General features: G+C 41.6%; 2 protein-coding genes and 5 non-coding genes across 7 annotated transcripts; 6 read left to right on the top strand and 1 right to left on the bottom strand.

Moving 5' to 3' along the window:
* Positions 1-712: 712 nt before the first annotated feature.
* LOC144181113 (dead end protein 1-like) lies at positions 713-6,874 on the top strand. The gene is made up of 5 exons (XM_077709420.1): positions 713-1,019; positions 3,399-3,504; positions 3,612-3,937; positions 4,903-5,035; positions 5,763-6,874. The coding sequence occupies exons 1-5, from the start codon at positions 963-965 to the stop codon at positions 6,203-6,205; spliced, it is 1,065 nt and encodes a 354-aa protein (XP_077565546.1). The 5' UTR covers positions 713-962; the 3' UTR covers positions 6,206-6,874.
* Positions 6,875-11,328: 4,454 nt separating this feature from the next.
* trnal-caa (transfer RNA leucine (anticodon CAA)) lies at positions 11,329-11,445 on the top strand. Its single transcript has 2 exons — positions 11,329-11,366; positions 11,400-11,445. It is a non-coding gene; the product is annotated as a tRNA-Leu (tRNA).
* A 455-nt stretch (positions 11,446-11,900) lies between these two features.
* On the top strand, positions 11,901-12,015 carry trnam-cau (transfer RNA methionine (anticodon CAU)). Its single transcript has 2 exons — positions 11,901-11,938; positions 11,970-12,015. It is a non-coding gene; the product is annotated as a tRNA-Met (tRNA).
* Positions 12,016-13,812: 1,797 nt separating this feature from the next.
* On the bottom strand, positions 13,813-17,860 carry LOC144181598 (uncharacterized). The gene is made up of 8 exons (XM_077710177.1): positions 17,778-17,860; positions 17,098-17,263; positions 16,916-17,022; positions 16,046-16,194; positions 15,821-15,957; positions 15,121-15,316; positions 14,720-15,042; positions 13,813-14,111 (listed from the first exon to the last, which is right to left on the bottom strand). Exons 2-8 carry the CDS (start codon positions 17,261-17,263, stop codon positions 13,813-13,815), a joined length of 1,377 nt encoding a protein of 458 aa, XP_077566303.1. The 5' UTR covers positions 17,778-17,860.
* A 2,054-nt stretch (positions 17,861-19,914) lies between these two features.
* trnap-agg (transfer RNA proline (anticodon AGG)) lies at positions 19,915-19,986 on the top strand. Its single transcript has one exon. It is a non-coding gene; the product is annotated as a tRNA-Pro (tRNA).
* An 84-nt stretch (positions 19,987-20,070) lies between these two features.
* Positions 20,071-20,142, top strand: trnap-agg (transfer RNA proline (anticodon AGG)). The gene has a single exon. It is a non-coding gene; the product is annotated as a tRNA-Pro (tRNA).
* An 83-nt stretch (positions 20,143-20,225) lies between these two features.
* On the top strand, positions 20,226-20,297 carry trnap-agg (transfer RNA proline (anticodon AGG)). The gene has a single exon. It is a non-coding gene; the product is annotated as a tRNA-Pro (tRNA).
* Positions 20,298-27,546: the final 7,249 nt, after the last annotated feature.

The raw sequence follows: 27,546 nt of genomic DNA, 5'->3' as shown, positions 1-27,546 counted from the left end.
TATTATTAATAGCCTTATAATTAACTTGATTTTGTAGTGGGGCTTTGAGATCTTTCAGGTTTCTTGGACAGCCAAGAAGAAGCAATTGTGGGAATACAGCTTAGTTTGAGATCAAGCGGGCCAGACCAGTAAACTCATTGCAAAATTACATAGAACTAACAATAAACCCACTTTTTTCCTTCATATTAGTCACGAATACTAATAATTAGTGCAAAGAATGTGTAAATTATCAAAATGTTTATTAAAATAATTTTCCTTTTACATTATGAACAAGAGAATGACATTAGAACAAATAAATGTCAATTCATGTCTGCATATACGAAGACACTGCGCCCCTAGCGGATAATACAAGAACTACAAATTTTAAACAAAATTCATATATTTTTTATACAATGCAGCTTTCTTCCCCGGGCCGTCCCAAACCACCAGACGGGCCGGATCCGGCCCGCGGGCCGTATTTTTGACTTTCAAAGATCGTCTGACCGGGTGGAGATGGTCAAATCACGTTCAACCTCACTTTAAATTTCACTTTGGTTGGTGCAGAAAATGAGATGAGATGTCATCACTTACACTTAAACGTATTGTTACAATACATGTATTGTTAAATGTATTGTTACAATACATGGTTGAACGTGGTTGAACGTGATTTGACCATCTCCACCCGGTCAGACGATCTTTGAAAGTTGAACTTAATCAATGAATGGTTCCTTCAACATGTAGTATTTCAATTTTGTAAATCAAGAATTTAGAAAAAAATGTAAATTTTAAGTAGAGAGGTCCTTGTTTTGTACGTTTAGTCACCCCATATGCTTTTCCACATTTAACCAAAAAAAAGGATAGTCCTCCTTTCTTAAAAAAAATAATAGAAAAAGAATTTCTCCGGGCACGGAGTGACTTCTGGCCCCGCCCATTTTGGCCATTTCGGGTACACTTGCTCGAACCGTGATTATCATTTTGAAAATATGGAAAGACGCGCGCTACACCAGGAAATGTTTGAATTGGTCAACGCTAATGCACAGGTGCGTATTGGCATGTGTTTTAATTCACCACTTGAATCTCATCTATAACGCCGCCATGGTTTTTTTCTTGCACTGGCTTGGGACTTTGGTTAAGAGCTCGTGGCTCAATTTGTCACATTCAATGTCACACCTTTTAGGTGTTTTTCAGACACGACTGGTTCGACTTTTAATCAAGTTCGATGGGATTTTGGTATCTAGCGAACCCGCCCCATTAGCGTCACGTTTTCGCCATTATATAGCTTGATTTGTATGAATAATCCCTTTTATTGTTGTTGGAGTATTACAATATGGGTGTTTGAAGAGTATTTTGGTTATAAAGCTTGTAACAACGTGGGTGCGCCATTTAGGCTTTTCGGCCACTCCCATGGCTAAACTAATCTCGTCTTCGTGCAGTTTAGCTAACTTTTGAAGCCTAAATTCATTTGTGCCCCCACGAAGCCAAAGAGCACAGTTCGGTTTAAAAGTCTTCAACATTTGAGCCTGCTTAATGCCTGTACTGTATTGAAGAAGAGAACCAGGACACAGTCAATGTTAACGTCTTTTACTTGGAACAAAGAGCACAGCTTGGCAGACACCTAAGTACGCATGCACCACCGTGCAACAGGTGGACTAAACAAATGTATCCCTAATAGGTTGGAATACACCACATCATTTATATTTAAAGCAGTATTTTATTCAAAATAACCCGTTTTCTTCTTAACAAAGTTTTTGTGTTTTAGTTTTTTTTTTTTTTTTACAAAAAAACAAGTATGCAAACAACAGAATAAACAGCAGTGTGTATCATTTACTTAGTTATTGAAGATATCTGCTTGTTTTTTTATGCATGGTCTGAGCGTCTTCGTAAAGGCGGGTCATACGGAACCGATTGATACACTGTTAGACTAATTATTTTAGCACCTGACTCCATTTCCTTAACTCTGTCTTATCCCGTCTAACAACGGAGCGTGTTCAGCATCAGAGGAGACAAACCAGGGTTGAGCGAGCGAGTTAATCCACAGATGATTTATTCTTGACAAATTGATCCATACAGAGCTCCGGGTCTCCCTCCCAAAGAATAACCCTCTGAGAGTCGCTGTCCCAAGCGGAGGATGAGAAAGACATCACCCAGACTCTCATTTGCCCAGTTATAGTATTACACAAATGCATATTCATTCGCTGATTGACAATGATGCGGACTGGTCCACGACTGCCGAGAGGGGGTGTCTTCTCCGGACTTCACACTCTCCATCCTGGAATCCACATCATCCAGACCGGATCTGTCTCCGCATCAGCATGAGTCCAACCTCAAAAGAAGAATCTCAGACAGAGCCTTTTGTTCATATTGTGATTGAGTTAAGATCCAGAGTTTAATCCTACAGTAGTAATATCAAAATGAAACAGCTACAATAAAAAGAATGAGTAAAATATGTCCTATTCTTCAACTTGGGTCTGTTCACTTCATTATGTTCAGAGTGTGCATCAGGTTCAGACCTCTCAGTGTCTATTTTAGTCATTGCAGGTTGAGCTCTGGCACGCAGCTGATCTCCATGATGCCGATGCACAGTGTGAGAGTCTTTTTCTTTGACTTGATACCACACAAGTCCTGTTTGTTGAACCACTTGTCCAGGAATACATTTATTACCTCCTCCTCCTGCTGTATTACGGAGATGTACAAGTTTTGAAGTACTTGGACAATATCAGATCAGGTTTTGATGCTCCGCCATTTTGCCATGACAAATTGTTGAAACGGAGATCATTAGTGTTTGTCAGCTACACTTTTGCACACGTTTCACTCACGTTTAAGAGTAACAACTTGACATGTCTGACATTGTCATTTTTGACTGAATGACCGGACACATTTCACTTTACAAAGCCCACTTCTCCATAAATGAGGCCTACCAGACAATACATTGACATTGACTCCCATAATATAAAATGAAGAGCAAAGAGTAGTTTAAGTTCTTCTCTTTGTGCAGTAAAAAAAAATCTTAATTCATAGAACGTTGGATTGGCAAAAAACAAACTATGAACCAACAAAAACACTTAACTCAGGACAGCATTGCACACTTAAAAGAGATGTGTTCATTCATTCATTTTCTGAACCACTTTATCCTGATTAGGGTTGCAGAGGGTGCTGGAGCCTATCCCAGCTGACTTTGGGCAGACAGACATCATTTCACACTCAAACCTGGGAACAATTTAGATTGTGCAATCAGTCTACCTTGCATCTTTTGGAACGCACACAGGCACAATGAAGAACATGCAATCTCCACACAGGTGGTCTGATCTGGATTTGAACACAGGACAACAGAACCACAAGGCCACCGGGCCACCTGTAATGAGATTTCTTGGTTTTTAATTAGTTTGGGGTCGTCACTGTGGATTGCTCTTTCTTTTCAGGTGCCAATTAAGAACCCTTTGGGTACACTGGAAAAGTGGCTTCAAAAAACCAACATAAGGCTGACACAAGTAAATGGACAGCGCAAATATGGGGGACCACCAAGTGGTGAGAAAATGAATTCTCGATTTTCACAGGGCATACAACTCAGATGTCAAAATGATAAATTACCATGTCAAACCTTTCCCTACTTTTTTTCTTCATTTCTATGAAAGTGTGGAACGGTCCGGCACCAGGATCCAATTGTGAAGTTTTTATCGGCGATATTCCTCGAGACACGTACGAAGACAAACTGATTCCCCTTTTCAGTTCGGCGGGGCCACTTTGGGAGTTTCGACTGATGATGAACTTCAGTGGGCACAACCGCGGTTTTGCCTATGCCAAATACGGCTCAGCGGAGATTGCTCAAGCAGCAATACACCAGCTACACGGTCACATGCTAGAGCCTAGCGTGCGCATAGTCGTGTACCGTAGCACAGAGAAAAGGCAGCTTTGGATCACTGAGTTGCCAATGATCGTCCAAGAAGATCAACTTTTTAAGGTAATTCAGCTGCTGTTTTTTTAACTCATTTTACTCCGACAGTCCTTGTTTTTTTATACTTTAAATTTGACCCATGGATAGGAATATAGTTTATATGCAGAGTTATTTTTGGCAGCATTCTTCATTTTCATTTGACTCTGGATGAAAAGGAGTATAAGCCACACCCCCAAATGGTTCCTCCCCTCCCTTGTGCTGGCCACAATTCCCAATTTCCCACCGCATAGCATATTTCTCCACTGCTGTGTAAAATTCATTCATTCATTTTCTGAACTGCTTCATACTCATCATGGTTGCAGGGGGTGCTGGAGCCTATCCCAGCTGACTCCGGTCCAGAGGCAGTGAGATGGACAACCATGCACACTCATACCCAGCGCCAATATAGAGGGTCCAATCAGCCTAACATGCATGTTTTTGGAATGTAGGAGGAAACGTAGTACCCAAGGGAAACCCACATAGACCGGGGGAGAACATGCAAACTCCACACAGATGGACCGACCAGGATTTGAACCCGCCTTACACAAAAAAAAGTCAAAAATATTCAAATGATAACAGACTTTCTGAAGGAAATTGTTTGTCTGATATTTTAAACTCACTTTTTACAATTTAGTTGTGAATAAATATTGGTGTGGCAAACTTTCAGGTGCAGATTTGTGGCAGGTGACAGAAAAAAATGCATTTGGGGTGCAGGCAGAGCAATAGGGAAATGTCACGGATCAAGAACATTTGACAGAAACCCTGTCACCTTTTCGTCTCGTCCGACAAAAACGGGCACTCATCTTCCGTTAAAGTCACCTGAGATCCGTTTTTAGCTCTTCGTCGCTACATCACAGTCATGAAAAAAGGTCGGGTGACGAAACAATTTCCTTCACGTTAACGAAATGCACACTGTTTGCAGGTCAAATTAAGAATACGTTAAATTGAACACAAACAAATACGTTTTTTTTTTTGTTTCTTCTATCCGCCAGGTGCTGCGCAGAATGACTGAAGGTGTTGAGAGGCTTTATCTGACGGGTCCAAACCAAAGAGAGACTTTGATAGCCATTGTCGACTTCACATCTCACCGTGCTGCTTCTATGGCGAAGAGGGTGCTAGGGGAAGGTGGGCACTTACTGGGCATCCAATCGTGGTCGGGAGTTAACAGATACAGTAGAAGAGTATATCCCAACTTTTTCTGTGAGGGCTGCTTTCATAAAAATCCAAGGAAATCAGGGCCAACTCCATATCTTTCCGTTGTCATTTATTAAAGAGGATCGGAATGAGGTTAAAAACATGTTTTTAAAGTCTATTTTGAAGTATTAACTTGTCATTGACGGTCATAGACATCCAATGCGTTTTGACTGGCAATGAGACTGAAACAATTCAATGTCGGCCTTCCTACTAAAAATGTGTTCACCTGCTTTGTTCTTTCTGGCTCTCCTTCCCTTGTGTGACTCAAGTGTTGGTTTTTGTCATCAACAACCGCTCTGTGTATTGCAACCCCGTGTTTGTGTGTGTCGTTGTAGTAGTCTTTTCTCTCTTTGTTATGTCCCTCGTTTTCCTTCTCCCAGTTATGCTTGTATTTTGGTTGTTTTTCTCCATTTTATTGCTTGCAAGGTTATTTTGTCACGATATTTTCTCCTGGGTTGCACACCCGAGGCTAATCATAACAATAAGCAGGCCTGCATGGCCCGCAGGCCGTAGTTTGGACACCCCTGGTCTATGGAACGCTACCACTGTAGAACTGACTAACTGATATGATGTTGCTTTTATATATAGGGAACATTTCTATTCTCCTCTTAATCTTCAAATTGGCTTTTTAATGGACACTTTTTTTCTTTCTTTCTAGCCTTTAGGAAGCAGTATGGCTTCAACATCTCAGTCAACTGGGACCCCCAAATGAAAGCACATGCAAAAAAAAGGCTTTCTCGCTTGGACAAGTCACGGCGGTCAGGCCCACAACAACCCCTGCGACCGCCTCGGCTCGATCGGGCTAAAATCTCCGGAGCCGCGGGTCTGAATCCGCAACCCTACGCTGTAGCCTCTGCTTTCTCTAACCTGGTGAATGTTTGCGCTGCGACTGGAATCAGTGCACCGCACTTTGAGTTCAACTTCAGCCATTCTTGCTGCGAAGGATACTTAAACTTCACCTACAAGGTTCGTATCCCAGACATAGGCGCCGTCTTGCCAGGGCTGCTGGTGATCTGGCCCGGACCCACCGAAGAAGCCACGCTGGAAAATGCGAGAGAAAAGGCAGCTCAGCACGTCTTGCGGTATTTAAAGACTTTCTAGTTTTGATCGAAAGTCGTCCGGGCTCTCGTCGCAGTTGTTTGTGCAGTGATTTGATATTCCGAATCATGTTTTCTTGATCAATCCGAGTTAAGGAACCCCTTATAACATAACCGAAATGCTGAAATGGTAATAAAACAGAGCATTATTAAAGTTCACGAGGAAAAAAAAGCAGTACAAAACATTTTGTTAAATGTATTCATGAATAAACTGGTATCGAACGGAGGGCTAGCCTCCCTTTGGTGGGGTTGACTCGGTCCCTAGATCTTCATGTGTTGGGAATCTTTTCCCATTTCTTTTGCAGTTCCCAGCTGACTTTTGGGGAATGGGGGGTTGTTTTGGGCCTGACACACAGAATTTTAACATTTGATTTCATTTGCCGTCTGGTCAACGGCACGTTTCACATTACTGTCCATTTTGTTGGTTTTGAAAAATATTTCTGAAAGAATTCCTGTTGATGTTTCACACATTTTTTCTTAGTTATCGTGAAGGTTACTTCCAGTTTTGCGGCTTGGAAAACACTCTAGCTTGTTTAGCAATAAGCAATTTATGACAAATCGTGTAAGAAGCACATGATATCATTTTACCAATTGAATTTTACAAATGCACTGATGTTCCTGTCATATTCTTTGTTTTTTGAGAATTGACCAATAAATGTGCCAGTTCCTCAAAGCTCACATTCCTCAATCCTTTCAAGGAATAGACCCCAAGGCGCACGGTCTACTTGCCAAAAGACATTTAGCCGACTGACATCTGGCCAACAGCCAACTGACCGAAAGACCATCTGGCCAAACGTGGAATTAGCCGAACGACTATTTGGCCGACCGACTATCTAGCCGAAGGACATTTAGCCGACGCGCTCGCCCCGTCCCCGGTCGTGTGTGTGTGTACAACGTCGGCCCACGGGCCATATGCGACCCGTTACTGATAACAACATTCATTTAGAATTACAAGTTTCAGATAATAACATTCATTTGGAATAACAAGTTACAGATAACAACATTCATTTAGAATAACGGACATTTATTCAGGGCCAAACAAAGTAGTTATAACAGTACAGTAAGTACTATAATGGCAGAAAAAGGTAGTTCTAACAGTAGATAATGTAATTTACACCAGCATAGAAAAACATTGAGATTAATCTTTGAATAATTGAAATCAATCTGAATATATATTACCTAAAATAATGGGAAATCATTTAAAATTAAAATATTGCTCTATACTGTGTGTTCCATGGCATTTTCAGGTATTGTTCTCTAAGCCCCCCAGTCTGTCTTTTAGTAAGTCTTACAGTGTTTTTTTTCACGTAGCAAGAGCATGTATATGTGTACATTATATAAGAATATTGAATAAAAATTCAGGCCAGCACATTGCACTACGTACGTGTATTTAGAAATATGTCCAGTGGGTAGCAGTAAATTTCGAGATGGCTGCCACTGTAAAGTAACCCAGATAGTCGGTTAAACAAATAGCCAACAGACCGAAAGACCATCTGGCCGAAGGACTGTTGGCCAGATGTCAGTAGGCTAAATGTCTTTCGGCACAAACAGGACACAGACAGATCATTTGAACAATACAGACCAGTCTGGGCTGCCTCTACTTCCACCCTTCATTAGCTTCCGGGTTGCAGAGAGGGCCCTGTCCTCAAGGCACGTCCACTTTCAAGACTTAATGCAGATGAACAAGTGAGTGTAACTCAAGTCATGTCCTGTTCCAAGGAGATGAGTTGAAATCAAAAAGGTGTAAACATAGCTTGGTCATCACAATAGAAATCATCACCAATCATATAAATCATCACCAAGAACAGATCATCCATTCCATCTACCTTTGTATTTTTATTATCTTTATTTGTGGCCTCGTTAGCCTCCAGATTGGGCCCCTCTGCTTTGGTAACTGAATTAATTATGTAAAAAACGCAAATTCTACAGACATTCAGTCAACAAACCAAAAGATAGCTATGAACCTACATATAGATGATACACGTTATTTGAAAGCTCTTCAATCCTTCTCTTCTTTAAATGACATTTGAAATCACTAAATAATTTAAAATGGAATCATGTGATCAGGGATAATCACCTAAATCAAACACCAGGTTAACATATGAATGATTGTTAGATAAAAATAAAATGTAATAACAAACATAGTTATGGGCGGTTCATTTTCATAAAAGGTATTAATCTAATCTCCCTATTTTTAAGTTCTGTTTTCATATAACCAGAACAAACATTCCATCTCTTATTATGGGAAAAGTGAGATCCGATAAGATGGAATAGGATGGGGGCGGGGGTTCTTCTGCGGACAACCAATTGTCGAAGGAGTCAACTTTATTGCTGCTTGTTATTCTTTTGCTTTATTACTTCAACAACTACGTCAGTGCTATTCAATAATTTTCTGTTAGGACCCCTTAGCAAGAGGAAAAATATTCGCCCCCCCTCCCACCGTGACTATAAATAAAATCATTTTATAAAATTGTTATAAGTACAACATTTTATCCTTATTAACATTAAAGAAAAGGGGGAAAAAGAAAGAAATATAGTCAAACTTACAAAGAATAACTTTTAAATCTTGTTTTAAGTCAGCAACAGAAAAGATTTTAAGTGCATCAATGCCTGAAATAAAAAATAAATGAGAGCGCCACTGCCAGCTACTGTAGTGGATGCGCAATTACACTTTATACTAGTACGGCCAAATAAAATCCTGTTCCCTGTTTTGCAGGATGTCATCGACTGCTATGTTAATGTCGCGGTATCGTGGTTTATTTGGGTAGCCTTCTGTGACCTACTTTGGACACCAAGCCCAGTTTATTTGTTGTTTGGAGTAAGCAATTGAGGCATTCAATTCAATTAGCCATCAAAGTGTTCAGTATTTGCCTTAAGGGTATCTGCCGCCATCTCGCCTAGTAAATGGATATCATGTCTAAACCCCGATTGTAAGCCGACCGAGACTTTTTCAGTCTTATTTCAATGCAAAAAGACATCGTCTTATATTCGAGCCAAGGTGGCATGTACGTACTGTATTGAGCTGCACAAAATCCGCCAGAGCGTATAAGCCGCTCCCTCAAAATGTCCTTGAAATTTGGGAAATTTACAATTTCTCGCGTATAAGCCGCCCCAATTTACAATTTTCACTTCCGTATTCATGGTTTTAATAGGCAGTACAAACATTGCAAAGGAAACGACAACGAATCAGATGATCGGCACAACAGTTGACGGAGTAACAGCACTGGCAGGACACAAGATACAAAGCTGCATCTGTGGCCGGGAAAAGGTTACATCAGAGAGGGGTCTCAAGATCCACCAGGGCAGGAAAAAGTGCCTGGAAGAGCTTAGCGAGGGGCCTCGCATTGACCACTACTTCCTCAGAGGTAGGACAAATAAGTCGAGTGAAGCCCAGTGGCGGGACACTCACCACAGTCCACAGGGTATCAGAACCCCAGACGAAGCTCAACCAAGCACGGATCCACCAACGGACATGAGTCCACCGACACAGACCTTGTCCATCTTGAAGGCCTGAAAGGGAGCTATGGTTTGGAGGGATTTGGGGTGTGACCGCGTGGTTCCACCTTGCGCCACACACCTGGGGCTGATCATCCTGTGGTGGGCCAACCTCTGCAGAGGGTGTCTTGTTATAAGTGGCTGAAACACCCAATGACGTGTGGGGCTAACAACTGATGATGTGGCGTGCAGGTGGCACCGCGTGATCCTAGCCAAATCCCACCCCATGTAAGACGTTATCTCCAATCTCTGTCAATTGATGTGCTGAACATTAGGGATATTTAACATCTAGTCCTATAAAGAAACCATGCGTTACTTTGAAGAGAAAATTTTAAGAAAAATCATCACAAGTGGTTTTTCTGAGATACTGAATGAATCAAAAGCACATTATTAGGATTAATATCTAATAAGGAAATGAATATGCCTGTTTTGTAAATGTAAAACATCAAATTATACAAAATGAAAAAGGGGAAAAAGGATGAGATGATGAGAGAACCTGATGCTTTTTAATGAATTACAATTTTCTTATTGATAGGTTCACCAATAAGTATTCTCAAGTTCAACTTTCAATAACGTAGGCATCTGAGATCATATCCTTTATTCTTGCAAGAGAGAATCGATCAACATGCGCCTCCGTTCAGATGATTCTGAAGACCCCGATGTCTCTTTTTCTAATATATTCATAAGATTTAAACAACATGAATAACAGAAGTCTAAACATTATTCAGAGTCTCATAACAATTAGTCTCAGTTCTTAAAACTATTGTAGGTCTGTCGAAACTTCCTGAGAGAAAATTGATGTGAAACATCTTGAGAAGCCACGCTTCCCAAAACAAATCCACAGTTCCCAAGAGCTTGTTGTTAACCGTCTTCAAAGTTCGGGCTTCCCAAAACAATGTACCGTTCTCTTGCTGTGAACCATAGTCTCCAGAAGTCCAGGTGTGAAGGAGAAGTGACCTCCAAAGGTGTTTTGGTTCACTTTGGAACGAGCACTTCTTTTGCAAGAGATGTATTAAAATGCCTTGTATTAATGTCACATTCATAATAATGATGAACCTAACATTCCTAATAAGCAAAGCGTTCATAGATGTAATGTTTAATATCCAAAATAAGCAAATCGTTCTTTATTGCGAGCATATATATGTAGTATTGATAACTCCAACATTCCTAATAGAGTACAAAGTCAAGTAAAAATGAATGTATGAAGAAATACTAAAATGTAATTCAAAAAAAGATGGAGGAGCTGTAAAAGATGAAAATCAAATAAGAGTGGACAGAGCTACTGCCACTGGCTTCTGCGTGACAGCGGCATCTTGGTGGGCCGGATTAAAAGGTCTAGCAGGCCGCAGTTTGCCCATGGCGGGGTCAGACTTGTGACTATGTGGTTTTTAATCTCCCGTATTTGCATTCCCCCTTTTCTTGCTACTGTCACAATTAAATTTCCCGAATATGGGATGAATAGAGTTATTCAATCCAATCCAAAATGGCTATTGAGAATGCCCACTTATATCAGCATTAAAATAGATACAAAATGGCCCGCGGGCTGCGAATTTAGTATTTTTATTTCACAAATTAGGTCAAAATCCAAATTTCGGTGTACATGTCAAAATGATGACGACCATGGTTTCTCATGTCAGGATGGCCGAGTGGTCTAAGGCGCCAGACTCAAGGTTTGATCCACTTTCATCCTGACTGTGTGAGCATTCTGGTCTCTCAATGGAGGCGTGGGTTCAAATCCCACTCCTGACAGGATTTTTAGGCAGCCACCAATATCACATGCACACCTAAATTACGAGTTTTACCTCATTTATGATGTGAAATTATGAAGTTCGCGTCCATTTTGTGCCCTATGAATCTTGACGAACTGTCCGACGACCGGCCATTTTGTGTCAGTGAGCAATATTATTTCTGTTGTTAGCTAGGTCAGGATGGCCGAGTGGTCTAAGGCGCCAGACATAAGCTTTGTTCCACTTTCATCCTGACTGTATGAGCATTCTGGTTTCCGAATGGAGGCGTGGATTCAAATCCCCCTCCTGACATGATCTTTAGGCAGCCACCAATATCACATGCACACCTAAATTCAGAGTTTTACCTCGTTTATGATATGAAGTCCGCGTCCATTTTGTGCCCTATGAATCATGACGAACTGTCCGATGACCGGCCATTTTGTGTCATTGAGCGATATTATTTCTGTTGTTTACTAGGTCAGGATGGCCGAGTGGTCTAATGTGCCAGACTCATTGTTATCCCCTTTCATCCTAACTGTATGAGCATTCTGGTCTCCGAATGGAGGCGTGGGTTCAAATCCCACTCCTGACAGTATTTTTAGGCAGCCACCAATATCACATGCACACCTAAATTACGAGTTTTACCTCATTTATGATGTGAAAATATGAAGTTCGCGTCCATTTTGTGCCCTATGAATCTTGACGAACTGTCCGACGACCGGCCAATTTGTGTCAGTGAGCAATATTATTTCCTTTGTTAACTAGGTCAGGGTGACCGAGTAGTCCAAGGCGCCAGACTCAAGGTTGTTCCCTTTCAACCTAACTGAATGGGTATTCTGGTCTCTCCGAATGGAGTCGTAAGTTCAAATCCCACTCCTGATACGATTTTGAAGAAATGATGTCGCCCGTGACACAAAATGCCCCGTAGCCTGACAAGAGAAAGATGAAGCATGTATCTGCTTTTGAGTTTTGAAAATGTTTCGCATACCCTGAGAATGCCCTTATTTCCCCCCTATGTAGCTTTTTATTCGTTTATCTTCTTATCTTATGTGTGTACGCAATCAATTTTAAATATTAATAAATATAAATAACTCAAGTTTCAGATCGTGTCTTCATTCGAATGAATACAAACAACAATTCAAAGCATTATGGGTCATACCGAGAGCATGTTACAGTGATGACCCACTGGATGTCACTATACATAACTGGAATATCATATACGTCATTCTAACTTTACCATGGCATATGAAGCTAGCAGTACATTCCTAAACAAAAAAAAAAAAACAAGTCTATCCTCAAATAGTTCCATTTGTTGAATATAGATAGCCTTACACTATAAAATAAGTAAGTCTTTCATCGAGTTTTTAAAGCAAATGACCCCTTTCGGGCCTCATCTAATTGTGTGACACGATTTGAAATGATGAAAATTAGGCATTATTTGTTTCGAGGATAAGGTTTCATCGTTAAAACGTCAAATTTGTATTAAAACACATCGCATTCACCTTGGAACATTTTCAACACCTTAAAAAAATGTATTACCTTTCCAAAAATGTCCACCTAATATTTAAAAGTATGCCTTAAAAATGAGGTCATTACCATATCAACTAACATCATGACCCAGAAATGTTTTAATGTCCAAATTCCATATTTTACAAATGTTCTTTTTCTATATTTCGAATGTTAATGTGCATAAAATCCATAGTATTTAACCCATTGAGTAGTAAAACTTACGTCATACATGGTTTTATTTTTTCCAAATTGCTGTCCATCTTAACAAAGATGTCATAATTGCAGACTGAATTGGTCAAAAAAAAGTATTGCAGGACAACAAATTGCTGCATTTTTGAATGAAACTGAACGAGTTGTTTCGAGTCATTTTGTGAAAAAGAGTCACGGAGGTTGTGGTTTGTTGTTTCAGATGCTTTCATCAAGATCTCTATGAAGGGCCAAATAACTAAAACTGTCTTAAATTTTCCTCCCACAAGAAAGCACTATTCCTTTCCACTTTGGGTTGCTTGACAGCAAATAGTATGTGCACATTAATCAAAACGCAGATTTTGATGATCAAAACATCTGATGACAAAACCAAATATTTGACTTTTGAGGGGCTTGGTTGTATAAAAACTATTCAACGACAAAAATGTGTCATTTCATAATTAGAATTTCACATGAGGGCATTATTGTTATCACATGTTTTTGCCACTACATTGGAAAAATATTTTTGTATACTTCGTATTGATAGTTTGTACGATTGCGGACTAATAATACGTCACGCAATTAAACAGAACACATCAGCCAACTCAAACACAAACATGTTTTAATTGTTCATCTCACACGGACTGTCGCGCTCGATCCTAACACTAGAGGGCGCTACACGGCTGCTTAGGCATCAAACAGGATTGGGCTGGGAGGCGGGCAGAGAGGCCCTGCACTCGACCTTGAGGCGGCATGGCAGATGGGTGGAGACCCTGGGGTGGGATGGCAGCAGGGGGGAGACCCTGAACCGGGATGGCAGTAGGGTGGAGCTGGGCGGGAGAGCGCTGCCGCCGGCAGAGGAGGGGGACCAATGTACCTGGTGGTCCCGGATGGCGCCGGTGAATCCGGTTGGGGAATTTGGGGGGAGCTGTTGAACAGCAGGATGGGTGTAAACGTTAGGCTGAGGGTACAAAGGGTAGGACCCCACGCCACCTGTGACGTGAGACACGAGTGTTAAACATGTCAGGTTACGTCTGGATGTGGAACATAATTGCCTTTAGTTTTGTGGTCTTCACAGGCATGAGGAAAAACGCAGGGAAATTTGAGGAAAAGACGTATCATCGGCTGCTACATTCAATCCTCAAAAGGTGTGTTTAGGGAACTGAAATATGCATGCTTGAAATCAAATGAAACTGAAACTTGCCAAACTGAGGTCTCCCCTCTAAAGAATGTATATAAATTGACCTATTTTTCGATTTAAGTAGTCCTCGATAGTTCAGAGGACAACAGAAATATTTGATTGCATTTGGAGTGTTCCCGAAAAAAGCAAAATGCTACAGAAAGCCGCCAAACTGCCCTGAAATGCAAAAACACATGCTGTAAATGATTTGAAAATTGGCCTCCCATCTCCAAACGCATTCTATCTGTAAAATGTGACACTTACAAAAAAAGGCATTACAAAATCACTTCTGGAATATAATTTCGTATGGTCAGTGAGGTATGACTGTAAAAGCAATTGCCGTAAAAGAACCAAGGACTTTCCCTCCTGTAAAAATGTTGTGGGACAATAAATGCAATATGTGGGGCCTTTTCGCACTCACCAGAGTTGTTTGGCTGCATAATCATTTGCCCCCCGCCGTGGGACTGACCGCAAGTGTCGCCCCCGGAGGGACAACCGATGGAATTGCCAGGCGGACCGACGGCTAAAAAGGAAGATGAGATGTCGTCCGAAGGATTGGCATGGAGGTACGATGAAAGGTTGAGGAAGGCCATGTGGGGCGGTTCACTTGTGGAGGTTTCAAGCTGCTGCGCCACTTGGGGGGGCCTGTTCGGGTAAGACGTCCACAGCAGCGAAGACAGCTGAGTGTTGTTCTGATTGCTTGGCGCCAGGAGGTCCAGCTTGTCGCTCAAGTCAAAGAGAGAACTGACACATAATGAATATATCTACTCCAAAATATTTCCTGGGAAAAGAGGAGACTTTCCCCTTTCAAATGATGATCACCTGGCATCCGTCTGCAGAGTGACGCTCTCGCCTTGGTCCACGGAGGCGCCGTCATCCATGTAGAGGGGTGGCGGCGCTATATTGAGGTCGTAGGCAGCGGAGGCGGTGAGGAGGGGGAGCCGGGTGTGCCTGGGAGGGAGAGGGCTGAGCATGGGGCCACGTTGAAAGTCAGGTGGCTCTCCCACTCTGGATTGACCTTGGAGATGAAAGGCAGATCAATGGGTGGCATGCCGGCCATTTGCCAGCAGAATTTGGAACAGTGAGCTGACATGTATGACAAATCTAAGCTGGCTATGGTAAATCTCTCTTGCGTTATCTCGTTGCATCCGATTAAATTCATTCATGTGCCCCCCTCCCCTGTCATTTCCTGTCAGTATTTCCTGTCTTGTCAGTTATGTGATGTATCCTTGGCTCAGACGATACCCTTCAGTAAAAAAGTGGTCATTTTGTAAAACTATTTAGTGCTAGGTAGCATGAACTGTTTATATTCACTCATGTTTCTGTATCTCTTCCCATATGTAATTGTTATTTTTGTCTGTCTGAAACCTTCAAATATTCTCTCCCCGGCCGCATTTCTATTTACAAACCCCGATTTTGATGCCTTACTTTGATGCGACTCTTGTATCGGAGGTCATTAGATTGCGTAAACTCAGTAATGTAGTCAGTAATCCCATCTAATGTCGACGAATGGGAAGAAAACCTGGACTGGTGGCCAGAAGTTGGCTGGAGGAGGGCTGTGTTTGCTTAGACAGTATGATGAAAGGCGGCACAGGTGCTACAGACTCCAGCATCGGCATCTCAGCGCTAAAGTGTCCAGAGAAGACGGGTACCATAGTGCTAAAAAAAAAATCAAATAAAACAATCAAGCATGATGGTCATCAAGTTGATTTTGCATTTCCAGCTTATGCCAAACGGGCGCCCTCACATGCTCACGGCATTTTGCATGATGGGCAGCAGAGATTGGCTGTGGTGGCGGGTAGAATTCCACCTGGCCCTTGTCATTGGCGGTTCACCTCTACATGAGGTCAAGCGCTCCAATTTGCGCCTCCTGCCTCGTCGGTTGTGAAACCAATCCTGCCAGGAACAAACAACACTAAATATAAACGATATCCATTTCAAATGTACAGTATTCCGCAAATACCAACATGATTAAATCCCTGATAAGTATGACAAAAGGTGAGACAAATACTACAAGACAATACGACACAGAAAATGACTGGACCAGACATTTTTAGGCAAGACAGGACAACACAAGAGAAGAACAGGGTCAGTGAAAGTGACCAGAACAGAAGAAAAAAGCTTTAACAGACTGACCACATCCAAGACAGGACCAAGACTGGCACATTTGAGCACAAGAACAAAAAGGCAGATTAAAAAAATAGAAAGGTCACGAATAATTGAACCAAACCAAGACATATTTTAGTAGTATTAAACTAGTAGTTGTTTGTTACTTTGTTAATAGATGGAGAATTGGAGCAAATAAAAATGCTTTTCCAATCCAATTTCCTGTTTTGGGTGTTTTTTTAGAGGGTTGGAATAAATTAATTTGTTTTGAGTTCATTTCTATGGGAAACGTTCGTTCAAATTACGAGAAAATCGACATACCAGCTCAGTCCCAGGACTCATTAAGCTCGTATCTATCTCTATATACCACCGTAGAAGGGTAACGATTAAGTGGACCAAACCAAGACAATACATGAAAAAAAACAGGCGGGATGAAACAAAACTAAGACTTGATTGGAGAGTCCAGACAGCGCAAAAACTAAATGGAAGGTAAAAAAACGATCCGCCTAACCTTAATCTTCTCATGCGTGACACCGACTGATGCGGCGATAAGTTTCCTCTTGTCGGCATCCGGATAGTGCTCCTCCTGAAACGAGGCTTCCAGATACTTTAAATGATCTACAGTCAGGAACAAAAAAATATCACATAAAACAACACAAATGGATCACAAAATCTAACTCAAATGGGTCTGACCTGTGCTGTACCGAGCCCATGGTTTCTTCTTGGGTGGTGCCGGTGGCAGCGGGCAGCCGTCCACGCTATCGAGATTGGGGGGCACCGGAAGGATGGCGGCCTGGCCTCGACCGCGGCTTATGCAATGGATGGAGCGACGGGTGGAGTACCGTTGGGTCATTTCCATCTGGCAAAAGACAACAATTTTGTTCTAAATTCAAATGGGTTTATCAAAACTAAAACACAAACATATCTGCCATATTATTTCAGATGTAATTTTCAGTCATTCAACATTGGTTTTATTGTCCCAAATAGCAAAAATAATAACACATAATTATGTTACCATATTATTATGTAAAAATGAGCTACTATTTCAATTTTAAGAATAAGTTACACTATTTTAGTTTTGCGAAAAAAATGCCATGACAAAATATATAGTATTTACTATTTATAGAAACAATGCATAAACTATTTCTAACCAAAGATTAAATTAGGTGCAGTAGGAAGACATGCCATATCTAGTGTTTGTAAATACAAAATTGTAGTTGTTTTCGAACGTGGTTCAACGTAAAACAAGCTATTTGAATAAAGTTAGAAGAACTTTGCGTGAACTTTCAAGGAACATGTTGACCAAAAGCTGATAAAACACTACATGGAAGTAATTAAAATGACTTCATTAATTAGCCTCCCTAGGTATGTACTTTACTGTAAATGATTAGCTCGGGTCCGCTAGCCTTTAGCTGTTTTTTCAACTTCCACACCAAAATGTTCAAGAAATGATGAAGGAAGTCGAAATAATTAGCTGACCAATGAGTGAATAAGTTGCTAGAAATGCTAATAAACGAGCTCATGATTGACAATTAAAGGCGTTTTACCAAATTGTTTTGTTGGCGTTTCCATCCACGACTTCACCGAGGCACTAACAAGCAATTAAACCGGGCACAATTCAAGCTAACGCCTGGTTTGCCTTGCTAGAGTCACGTGACCACGCCGCAACCAATAGGCGAGCGAGTAGACACCCGCGCTACTTACAAGTCTAAAGCGTACACATCTCTATTTCCGGCTAAAACGGCTTATATACGACTAAATAAATGTTCATTTATTCTCATTATTTTTAATGAATACGGTGGAATATGGCTTCTAATTGTTATGCCTACATGGTAATGAGCCGATTAACCACATGTCTTGTCACGCTGATTTCTCATTGAGGTGTTTTTGATATAATACCTGAATAGGCCAGCAGATAGCAGGCTGACAGACAGTTGGTTGCCATCAAGTGGACAAGGAGATGAACCATAACGGAGCAAAATTACTGGAATATGTTTCATTAAGGAGCCTGACATTTCATGTTTCTAATATTATTTTCAAATATTTTTCTGAAAATTTACTCGAAAGTTAAGGTATTGTAGACACTCTGCATATTTGGAGAGTGAGAATGTGTCATCACTATATTTCAAGCAGTGAATAGTTATCAGACATTATTATTATTATTATTATATAAATAATAATAATTAAAAAAATATTAGGTAGTTGATAAGGTTAATCTAAAAAATGAACATGAAAAATATTGAATTAAAATTGATAACTATTGGGAATCATAGGGTCGGCACCTCTGTACCTGTGGCTCGTTGGACAAGTGGTATGATTCTTGCTCAGGGTGTGAGAGGTCCCGGGTCAGACTTCCGGATGAGCCCTGCAATCTTGGGACTGTAATTTTGACGGGAATCTGGCACATTGGTACCCATTGGGAATCAAAGGGTCGACCACATTGTACTTGGGCTGGATGGTCTAGTGATATGATTCTTGCTTAGGATGCGAGATGTCCTGGGTCCAACTCCTGGACGAGCCCTGCAATCTTGGGGCTGAAATTTTGACGGGAATCTGGCACATTGGTAACCATTGGGAATCAAAGGGTCGGATATGTTGTACCTGTGGCTCGTTGGTCTAGTGGTATGATTCTTGCTCAGGGTGTGAGAAGTCCCGGGGTCCAACTCCCGGACGAGCCCTGCAATCTTGGACTGACATTTTAACGGGAATCTGGCACATTGGTCTAGTGGTATGATTCTCGCTTAGGGTGTGCGAGATCTCGGGTCCGACTCTCGGACGAGCCCTGCAATCTTGGGACCGTGATTTTGACGGGAATCTGGCACATTGATAACTATTGGGAATCAATGAATCGGGCATGTAGTACCTGTGGCTCATTGATCTAGCGGTATGGTTCTTGCATAGGGTGCGAGAATTCCCGGGTTCAACTCCTGGACAAGCCCTGCAATCTTGGGACTGACATTTTGCCAGGAATCTGGCACCTTGGTAACGATTGGGAATCAAAGGGTTGGCCACACTCTACCCGTGGCTCGTTGGTCTAGTGCAGTGCTTCTCAAATAGTGGGGCGCGCCCCCCTGGTGGGGCGCGGTGCGATACCTGGGGGGGCGCGTGTAACCCTGGGGAACAGGATTTTATTTGGCCGTACTAGTATAAAGTGTAATTGCGCATCCACAACAGTAGCTGGCTGTGGCGCTCTCATTGTTACTTCTGTCATGTTGGTGAGAGTGCAACATTTCACATGTTGTACCTATAACACTTTTATAAAATGATTTTATTTATAGTCACGGTGGGAAGTGGGGGGGGGGGGGGGCGAATAGTTTTCTTCTTGCTATGGGGGGCCTAACAGAAAATAATTGAGAAGCACTGGTCTGGTGGTATGATTCTCGCTTTGGGTGCGAGAGGTCCCGGGTCCAACTCCCAGATGTGCCCTGCAATTTTGGGACTGACATTTTGACGGGAATCTGGCACATTGGTAACCAATGGGAATCAAAGGGTCGGGCCCATTGTACCTGTGGCTCGTTTGTCTAGTGGTATGATTCTTGCTTAGGGTGCAAGAGGTCCCGGGTCCAACTCCCGGACGAGCCCTGCAATCTTGGGACTGACTTTTCGACGGGAATCTGGCACATTGGTAACCATTGGGAATCAAAGGGTCGGCTACAATGTACCTGTGGCTCGTTGGTCTAGTGGTATGATTCTCGCTCAGGGTGCGAGAGGTCCCGGGTCCGACCCCCGGACGAGCCCTGCAATCTTGGGCTGACATTGTGACCGGAATCTGGCACATTGGTAACCATTGGGAATCAAAGAGTCGGCCATGCCATACCTGTGGCTCGTTGGTCTAGTGGTATGATTCTCGCCTAGGGTGCGAGAGGTCCCGGGTCCGACTCCTGGACGAGCTCTGCAATCATGGGACTGTTATTTTGACGGGAATCTGGCACATTGATAACTATTGGGAATCAAAGGGTCAACCACCCTGTACCTGTGGCTCGTTGGTCTAGTGGTATGATTCTCGTTCAGGGTGCGAGAGGTCCCGGGTCCAACTCCTGGATGAGCCCAGCAATCTTGGGACTGTGATATTGACGGGAATCTGGCACATTGTTAACCATCGAAAATCAAAGGGTCAATCAACTTGTACCTGAGGATCTTTGGTCCAGTGGTATGATTGCCGCTTCAAGTACGAGGAGTCCTGGGTACGACTCTCGGATGAGCCCTGCAATCTTGCAATTATAACTTCTACGGGCTTCAGGCACACTCGCAACCACAGGCAATCAGAAGGTCAACACACCTGCAATTGTGGTTCGTTGGTCTGGTGGTATGATTCTCGCTTTGAGTGTGAGAGGAACCTTACTAAACAGACCAATCTATCTTTCAAATGAGCTCTCCATTTTTGTAATTGTGACTTTGAATCTGGCACATTAGTGACCATTTTAGAACCAAAAGGTAAAGTTGCCCACACCTGTGGCTTGTTGATCTAGTACAGGGGTGGCCAACCAGTCAGAGACCAAGAGCCACATTTTTTACTGTGGTACCGCAAAGAGCCACATTTTTTACTGTGTTACCGCAAAGAGCCACATCATACACATACCTTTGCTCAGCCAGATTTATTGTAAATGTCACACACCAGCATAGTAATGACATAAATTGACTCCTACAGCACTAACAGCACAGGCCAGTCATTATCAACAATGAACATTGTGTGCACTGTCTCACACAGACAAACTCTCAGTTCAACCAAGTCCACAAACAAAAATATAATAATTTACAATAGCGTTTTTCTTTTGCTATGCATGTTACTTAGTGGGACTTCTGGCATAAAATTAGAGCCTATTTTTGCGCAACATTCGCTCCTTGTGAGCTCTCATTTATTATGAATGGCTTTTAAGTAGCGCGCCCACCACGTGGTGTACGCCTCACTCTCCTATTGGCTGCTCCCGGCTGAGCACTCTCGCCTTGGTCTGCCTCGCAGGGGGTGTGGCTTTTTCAGCCGAGGCTCGATCTTTGGGATACTTTGTGTGTGCGCGACGCTGTTCATTGTCGCTTCTGGTTCACGGGAGCTCTCCCACTCTGTTAAAAATGTTTACTTAAATGACCTTGCTCCTACTGGGAAACTTTGAGGTATTTTCATCCCGAGCACATGCGCATTGGACGAAAATACCGTATTGAACTCAAGCGAAACGCACACGCAAATAAAAATAAAACACAAATACAAACTTTGATATGGACGTAAGAGCCGCATGAAACCGGGCAAAGAGCCGCATGCGGCTCGCGAGCCGCGGGTTGGCCACCCCTGATCTAGTAGTATGATTCTCACCTAGTGTTTTACCAATTTCGTCATACGCAGCTGGGTATGATGACAATTAGGCTTTTTGTCAAGTCAATGATGAACACACACACACATAAAATCATTTAAATAAAACAGTTATTTATCAAACAGAAGATCGGATGAATTCGTAAAGATAGAGTAACAATAGTTTATGCTAAGTTATGTATAGTTTCTCTATATATTCAGAAGAGTGTAATACAGTGTTCCCTCGCTTATCGCGGTTTATGGGAACAGGGACCACCCGCAATAAGTGAATTTCCACGAAGTAGGGATTCCCCTTCAAAAATGCTTAATTTGAATTTAGTTCCAAATGTTTTTTTATTTTTATTTATTTATTTATTTATTTATTTTTACCCCCCTGTATACAGTACACCATATAGAATACGGGTAGAGAGAGTGAAATTGATGTTATAACAAAAAACTGTAAAATATGTTGTTTCAATGTAATATTTGTATTTTTTTTTCCAAAAAAAATCCGCGAAGCTCTGAGTCCGCGATAGCTGAATCGCGAAGTAGCGGGGAACACTGTATATATTTTTTTCTTTTTTTTTGCATGGTTAAAATATACTTAAGTTCCAATCAAAAGTAAGCGCTCATTTTTCTCAACCTTAATTACCTTCACTCGTTGATTCCATTCGTGATGCCGTGTTGACAGTATCTCCAAATAAGCAGTAACGAGGCATTTTTGTTCCAACCACACCAGCCACAGTATATCCTGATGACACAAATCACTACACTCTTCACCAAGTAGATTTACATTTGGCATAAAATGCTTGTTAAGAGGGAGACGTGGAAATGTTAAAAGAACCTGTGTGGATGCCTGCACGAATCTTCAGCCCAAAATATCACTACCATGATAAGGCAAACGTACACGGATTAACTAACATGCTTCTAGTCTTCCAGTGCATTGACCCTTGCCAACAAACCTGAAGTAGACGGTGGCGTTGGAAATGGTCTGGGCTTCCGCAGTTGGACCTTGGCGAAGATTATCGGCAAGTGGCTTTGGTAACATACCTGTAGATGAAATAGATAATGGAAATAGAACTTTTGGGTATTAGCGTGAGGAAGTTGTATTTTGTACACACACCATTGGAATGCAGCACAAGCAAATGTTCGGTCTCCACTCATTGAATTGATTTCACTGACATGTTGTGATCTGTGTTTCTTGCAGAATGACTTGCATCTTTAATCAACAGCAACACTTACTGTATAACAAGAGATCAGTCTTTTGGTTTTCTTGAAGAAGGTCCTGCTGAAAGATTCTTTCCGGATGTTTGCTGTACTTCTCCATCTGCAACGAATGGACGTTTTTTGTCATAGTCCCACGTTCATGCATTTTTGTAGCTACAAGCAACATTTTAAAAGGATGCTTACCAGATTCATCATCATGTCTACTGGCTGACTTAATGTGGGTTCATCTTGTCCAGCATCTTCTTGACCTGCTCAAATGCGCGCCTTGTGGTGAGCTTGTGAGACCAACACTTCTTGATAAGCTGTCATGATTTACACCATATGATACGTACAGAACAGTAAGTGGTCATCTTGCTGCAGACTGCAGCAAACAGTAACTTGCTCAGTTGACTGTGTATGAATTTGGTTCCTGTGATATCCACTCGAAAAGCAGACAAAAAATGTGCTTGCATTACGATATGGTTCTACCTCACAGTAGTCTTCTTGACTTGGGCAGTCTGTAGAGTAGCAGATCAATACTATTTTTAGTTTAAAGAGATACATTGACACGGTCAGAGTGAATTTCATGGTTAGTATATCTTTCAGTGATGCACTTTTTTAGTTATATATTGAAACGTGTTGGATAAATAAATAATACATTTAAAAAATAAATAATGTGACCACTTATTCCTGTTGACTACTTATCTATGTCGACTACTATTTCATTATTATGTTGATTAATTATTTATTACTTATTGATTATACTTGACAGAACAGCAGGGCAAAAGCACAAAGTACAAAGTCAATCAAAGTAATTGGAATCATTAAGAATCACCAAATCAAATCATTAAGACATAAAAGCAGCAAAAAGACCAAACAAGCAAGAGTGGACGGAGCTACCGCCGCAGGATGCCGCTTGAACGGCGCCATCTTGGTTGGGGAAGCTAAAACGGATACAGACTCAAAAAGACGTTGTAAAGTTGGACAAAAACTGGAACCACAAACAGGAACTCTTCCACAAGACTGTGACCGAGGTAGAGAATATGCAGAGTCACTCTTCCAAGCTTAGCCACACAGTGTGTTATTAGTGCACTTCCCTACTTATTAATGTGGCTGGCAACTTGTGTTGATTACGTTTTTAATCATGACTTATTAATTGATTATTGATTGTTATTATTTATTTGCCTATTTGCTTGTTGTTGACAACTTATATGTTGATTACGTTACTATGACATATTTATTGATTTTTGAGTTGTTTTTACAGTTGACTACAAAAAGCAGTCTTTTGGTGAAGAAATTGAGCTGGAATAAAATGAATCACCTCACAAGCCCTCTTATATATATATATATATATATATATATATATATATATATATATATATATATATATATATATATATATATATACATATACATATATATATATATATATATATATATATATATATATATATATATATATATATATATATATATATATATATATATATATATACATATACATATACATATATATATATATATATATATATATATATATATATATATATATATATATATATATATATATATATATATATATATATATATATATATATATATATATATATATATATATATATATCTAGCATAATAAGTATGCAGTATATGACGGCCGGAACAAAAGGTAACAAGTTACAATACTCATAAGTTATAATCGTTTATGCAGCAAGTACATTGCTTTGGATTATAACGGGTTGTTATTATGTTACTATGTATATATTTGAGTGTTATTGTATATTATGTTTTGTGTGAATTGCTTTGATATAACTAAAGTTGGTTTGAAATACAACAAAGGACCTGTCTGATTATTTCACCCGTCTTTTAAAGGCGAAATACTGCCACCCGTGGAAAATCACGGGTACAACATTTTTGGAGGCACCGCTGGGATTGCTGCTTAGATGACCAGTATTCACAACCTGACTACTGAATGCTGAGCCAGCAGAACCAACCACATCCAGGAACAAGACAGTGAGGAGAGGCGTTGTGGTGAAAAGGGACGTGAAGTTGGCAGAGTACTCGTCATCTGAGGCCAGTAGAGATCATCAGAGAGACGGTAAAAACGTGCCAGTTCAGTGTTCACTTTCGCATCATAAACCAAACTCCTCCAGTGTTGAGAAAATGGAAATGGAACGGAAGCAGTTACGCCTAGAGGTATACGAAATGTTGGACAAGCTAACAGTTAATGACCTGTTAGAAATATGTGATTTTCTGAACATAGAGAGTCCGGAATGCACATCACGAGTGCCATTGTTCTGGCACATTAATAAACACCTGGAAAGGAGCGAACTCAAAGACGAGGACCAAGGTATGTCTGGGTTGTTAGAATTAAAAGAGGGGATAAGGATGTTGTATGAAGACAGAAGACTGGGGTGGCAGAGACTTTTTGGGGTAAAGCAGGCAATAAATAGTGAACACTTGGCCTCTCTTGAGCGCGAAAAAATTCTCAAGAGGGACCTTGAAGCCATGAAACAAGAACAAGCTAGGCATAATGGAGAGAGCGATAAGCAAAGAAGAGATTTGTTGGAGCAGCTCTCTGCGAGAAATGAAGCTATAGAAAATCTGCAGTACGAAAATGTAGAGTTGAAGAACCAGCTTGACAAAACAGTTGGCTGTTTAGCAAAGGCAGCAGCAGATGTGGAAGCAAAAGAATTGAAGCTTTCATCTTATGAAGAGGAAATAGCCCGACAGAAAAAACTCTTGGCGCTAGAAAACTTGCATACTGATGAAATCGTTCAATCTAAAGATCACATCATCAAAAAACTGGAAGAGGACATATCGCAACAGAGAGAAGCCTTTCAGAAAAAGATTGACCATCTTGAACTTCAGTTTGAACAAGCTGAGCAGCAGAAAACTGATGAGATTAGCGTACTGCAAGAAGAGAAAATGGCTCTGGAGAAACAGGTGGACATGTTTGTTGTGGAGAAGGAGAAACTTTTTCAGACAAAGCAAGCAACAGAAAGAGAGAATATGGCATCTCTCCAGAGGGAGGGAGTACTGAAAGAGGAGCTTGAATTATTGAAGCTGGAAAAAGTTACATTCTTGAAAGTAAGGGAACAAGAACAGGCGAATGAGAGGTTAAAGATAAAATCAACAAGAGCTTTGACCCAATATGGTAGAGATACTGACAAGTCTCCCCTTGAATGTCAAAAATCTAGTGAATTAATTCCTACTCAACAGACTAAGACGAGTAGATTCCCAGGGGTCAAACCAAAACCAGACATTCGGACATCAAGAAACGTACAAGCTAAACCTCTGAACGCAAAAGAAATGAGCTCCTCTTCAAATCTTGAATCCGCTGGCAAAAGGACAAATGAAACTGAACCAGAACCGACGGAGACACAGAAATCGAATTGGAAGGAGCCTGCGAATAAACTTGTGCATGTTTACAACTGTACCCGTTGTGATGTGACAGGTTATTCACCATTTTATCTACTGTTCGGGAGGTCGCCGAGGCTTCCAGTGGACATGCTCTTTGGACTGTGCAACAGGTCCGATGCAGATGGACAGCAGGACTATGTGGAGAAATTAAGAAGAGGGATGGAGGAGGCGTACACCATTGCCACCGAGAATGCACGGAAAGCGGCAGAAAAGGGTAAAAAGCACTATGACACTAAAGTAAGGAGTTCTGTGCTACAACCAGGAGAACGCGTCCTGATAAAAAACCTGACACCAAGAGGAGGACCTGGGAAGCTCCGTGACTTCTGGGAAGATACAGTTCACACAGTGGTGAAGCAAATGGGATCTGACCTACCAATTTATGAAGTTAGGCCAGAAAGAGGTAAAGATCGTTCCAGAATTCTGCACAGAAATCTACTAATGTCTTGTGACCATTTGCCCGTTGAGATAACACCAGAAGAAGGGAAAATCGGCACGAGGACGCCGAGAAAGAAACAGCAGCCGGAATCTCATCAGGAGTCAGACAAAGAAAGCGATGACGAAGATGACTTCCACTATGAGCTACGCCAGCTAAATGAGAGTGGTACCCAAGAGATGGAGCCGGAGCACAGGCCACTGCCTGTGGACCAGACACACGAAGTGAGGGGCCCTGCTTCCGGACCAGTACAAGTAGAAGAGGACCATCAGCTGGAGGACCTGCCTGGTGAGGGAGCAAACCCTCCTCTTGAAGGTCCTAGTGATAAGCAGTTATCAGAGACTTCCCCGCCAACCGCCGTGACGGAACCTGAGGCGCTGTTTGCTGAACGGCCGAGAAGGGAGAGACACCCACCACGACGTACGACCTATGACCATCTTGGAATCCCCTCCTGTTATAGTACACAGTCACCGCAGGAGCGGCTAACTGTTTACCCTGCACCAGGAGTGGCCCCTTGGTTAGTACACCTGCATCCATATTACCTGCAGCCACCTTTTTTGTTTGGACTCCAACAAGCTTGAACCTACAAGGACGACGTGCATGATGCGGTCATGGACTGTCATGGACTGTTATGGACTGTTATGGACTGTTATGGACTGTTATGGACTGTTATGGACTGTGATTACTGTGCCATCCAGTAAAACGTGGACCGTACGAGTTGTGGATTATATTTGAACTGTGGCCCGTGCCGCCTGGACTTTTATGAGCATCGGCTCACCAAAGTGGAAATGTTTGGGAGCAT

Source organism: Stigmatopora nigra, chromosome 23, assembly GCF_051989575.1.
Source record: "Stigmatopora nigra isolate UIUO_SnigA chromosome 23, RoL_Snig_1.1, whole genome shotgun sequence".
NCBI lineage: Eukaryota > Metazoa > Chordata > Actinopteri > Syngnathiformes > Syngnathidae > Stigmatopora > Stigmatopora nigra.
The sequence above is the reverse complement of the archived record's forward strand: the minus strand, read 5'-3'. Positions and strand labels throughout refer to the sequence as shown.

What these genes read in the sequence shown, in the direction of transcription:
- LOC144181598 (XM_077710177.1), bottom strand. Translation starts at nt 17,263, where the DNA reads ATGGAAATGACCCAACGGTACTCCACCCGTCGCTCCATCCATTGCATA. An exon ending in ATGGGCTCGGTACAGCACAG is followed by an intron (nt 17,023 to 17,097) that starts GTCAGACCCATT and finishes TCCTGACTGTAG; the next exon opens with ATCATTTAAAGTATCTGGAA. An exon ending in ATGCAAAATGCCGTGAGCAT is followed by an intron (nt 15,958 to 16,045) that starts GTGAGGGCGCCC and finishes TTTTTTTTTTAG; the next exon opens with CACTATGGTACCCGTCTTCT.
- LOC144181113 (XM_077709420.1), top strand. Translation starts at nt 963, where the DNA reads ATGGAAAGACGCGCGCTACACCAGGAAATGTTTGAATTGGTCAACGCT. An exon ending in AAGAAGATCAACTTTTTAAG is followed by an intron (nt 3,938 to 4,902) that starts GTAATTCAGCTG and finishes TCTATCCGCCAG; the next exon opens with GTGCTGCGCAGAATGACTGA. An exon ending in GAAGAGGGTGCTAGGGGAAG is followed by an intron (nt 5,036 to 5,762) that starts GTGGGCACTTAC and finishes CTTTCTTTCTAG; the next exon opens with CCTTTAGGAAGCAGTATGGC.